Below are 2,529 nucleotides of genomic sequence, written 5' to 3'. Positions count from 1 at the left end.
CGTAATTACATTATTTTTTGGCGACCCGGAAGTTATTCTGTTCGCGCAGGCGCAAATGAGCTGATGGTACGGATCGTGCTACCGGTACGGATCGGGTAGCGACACTGCCCCTACACACCAGAGCTAACTAAGCTAACAGTTTGCTGTAGCCAAACAAACAGATCTCAGACATATTTCTGCTTCTCTGATGTAGGATCTAATCTAGATGTAAATGTTTCCAGGAACTCCTTGACAAAGTGGTCTGATAGCAGAACATAGAGGATGATTGGTTCGTTTAGCCACAGTGCAGTTCTGCCAGTTGCTTTCAGGGTATGGAGAGAACTTTGTTCCAATATTATTCAACGTAAATAGCATGTTCCCAAAAATAATCTGAAAAACCAGCCAAGTAAGGTTTTGACTGTAATTTATAATATGTATACAAAAGTTTTACCAATATTTTTGAAAGTTTGCCATTTTTTTCAAAATTTATTTATTTGTAGATTTTATTAAATACATCTATTTTTCCCTTTTTTTTTTCAAAGAAAAAAAATGTGAGTGGCAGTAGTAACATTGTATATTCCCTGAAAGTAACTACAACTGTATTGTATCGCTCTCACAAAATAAAAATAAAAAAAACTAGGCCATTCTAACTGATTTGGACAGTTTGGATTGCTGCTCTTGATTCAATCACATTTTGATTCTTAAAAAGGTTTAATTTCTCTACTGATCCGTCCTCCTTTGTATCCCTACAAAATGCAATAAAAAAAAAAAAAGAAACGTTTCCGGTTGCGTTTTGTTCTTTCCTGGTTTTATATGTAACCATTCATCTCATCCTTTCTTGGTGTGATAAGGGTTATATCATTCAGAAGAGCGAGAAGAAACCAAGTTTGACTCCAGACAAACCCAGCGAAGACCTCCTGACGTACGTCCTGGAGAAATCTGCTCGTTTCTGCAGCTGTTTCTGCGTCAGTAGTATTCTCAAATGTTGTCTTCCCTCAGGTACGATGAGTTCCACCCGTTCCTCTTCGCCCAGCACACAAAGAGCCCTCATCTGGAGTTTGACACCTTCAACAAGGTAAAGATCAGCCTTACAGCTAACTTCCTGCCTGGTGGAGAAAATATTGACAGAAACCCTATTCCCAATCATTTTCCCCCACAGGCAGTGGATGAGTTCTTCTCCAAGATGGAGAGCCAGAAGATTGACATGAAAGCCTTGCAGCAGGAGAAGCAGGCTCTGAAGAAGTTGGAAAATGTGAAGAAGGACCATGAGCAGAGGCTGGAGGCCCTGCACCAAGCACAGGTTATCTACAAACACCTTTTAGGCTTGTCTGGGTGAATCTTGTCATGATTTTGACTCAAACTCCCGCATGCGTAACAGGAGGTGGACAGAATAAAGGGCGAGCTCGTGGAGATGAACTTGCCTGTGGTGGAGAGGGCGCTGCAGGTGGTGCGCAGCGCGCTCGCCAACCAGGTGGACTGGACTGAGATCGGCGTCATAGTGAAGGAAGCCCAAGCGTCCGGGGACCCCGTGGCCTGCGCCATCAAGGAGCTGAAGCTGCAGACCAACCACATCACCATGCTGCTGAAGTGAGGCTGCATCCCATTCTCTAAAACCCTTCCTATGTTAATGGAATAAACTCATCCATGCATTTGAACATATTTGCCAAACAGAAACCCCTACATCTCTGACGAAGAACAGGATGAGGAGGAGAAGGTGAAGGTGGTGGAGGAGAAGGGAAAGAAAGGCAAAAAAGACAAAGGTCAGAACAAGAAGCCGCAGAGGAACAAGCCGATGTTGGTGGACGTGGATCTGGGGCTGTCGGCTTACGCCAACGCTAAAAGGTGGGTTTGGAGTTAAGAGCGCAGACAGATGCAAGCTTTACCTCTGCAATGATTCAGGTTGGTGGAGTTTTTACTGTGTTGCTTTCAGGTACTATGACCACAAACGCAGCGCGGAGAAAAAGGAACAGAAAACCATAGAAGCTGCAGGCAAGGTTAGTGAGCCACTGTTTAAGTCGATTAGCTCTGCTGCTCTGTCGCTGAGAAGTCCTCACGCCGATCAATGCTCCGCCTCCTCTCTCTGTGCAGGCCATGAAATCTGCAGAGAGAAAAACACATCAGACCCTGAAAGAGGTGCAGACGGTGACCACCATTCAGAAAGCCCGGAAGGTCTATTGGTGAGGCAATGTACACCCGCCACAAAAGTATTCTCACCTCTGCAAGCCTTTTTTGACACCCTGTCATGGTTTATGTAACAGACATCATGAAGTGTAGAAAAGTGAGAAGGAAAATTCCAATTCTGTCTTCCTTCATCCCCTCCCCTCTGATGCCCTTAAATAAAACTAAAAGTCCGGTCAGCAGGGAATAATCAATGGATCATTATTTATACCTAAAACTAATACGTTCGCTATGATTTAATGATTTTTGCATTAATCAGTAAGAAAATAAAAACAGTAAATTTCGTCGCGATCACTGGGTCTGGGAGCGGCCATTTTTTTCCAAGTATAGTAACCCCTCCCTCCTGCTATCTTCCTGCAGTGACGTCACGGT

General features: G+C 44.0%; 1 protein-coding gene across 1 annotated transcript in view; it reads left to right on the top strand.

Annotated features, from left to right (window-relative positions):
• nemf (nuclear export mediator factor) overlaps positions 1-2,529 on the top strand; it is a 39,642-nt gene that overhangs the window by 11,629 nt on the left and 25,484 nt on the right. Inside the window, exons 9-15 of the mRNA XM_015389499.1 lie at positions 831-901; positions 979-1,054; positions 1,139-1,279; positions 1,358-1,566; positions 1,651-1,821; positions 1,910-1,973; positions 2,068-2,156. Coding sequence (XP_015244985.1) covers positions 831-901; positions 979-1,054; positions 1,139-1,279; positions 1,358-1,566; positions 1,651-1,821; positions 1,910-1,973; positions 2,068-2,156 — 821 coding nt within the window. The remainder of the gene's footprint in view (positions 1-830; positions 902-978; positions 1,055-1,138; positions 1,280-1,357; positions 1,567-1,650; positions 1,822-1,909; positions 1,974-2,067; positions 2,157-2,529) is intronic.

The sequence above is a fragment of the Cyprinodon variegatus genome, unplaced genomic scaffold (assembly GCF_000732505.1).
Source record: "Cyprinodon variegatus isolate N-32 unplaced genomic scaffold, C_variegatus-1.0 Scaffold462, whole genome shotgun sequence".
Classification (NCBI taxonomy): domain Eukaryota; kingdom Metazoa; phylum Chordata; class Actinopteri; order Cyprinodontiformes; family Cyprinodontidae; genus Cyprinodon; species Cyprinodon variegatus.
The sequence above is the reverse complement of the archived record's forward strand: the minus strand, read 5'-3'. Positions and strand labels throughout refer to the sequence as shown.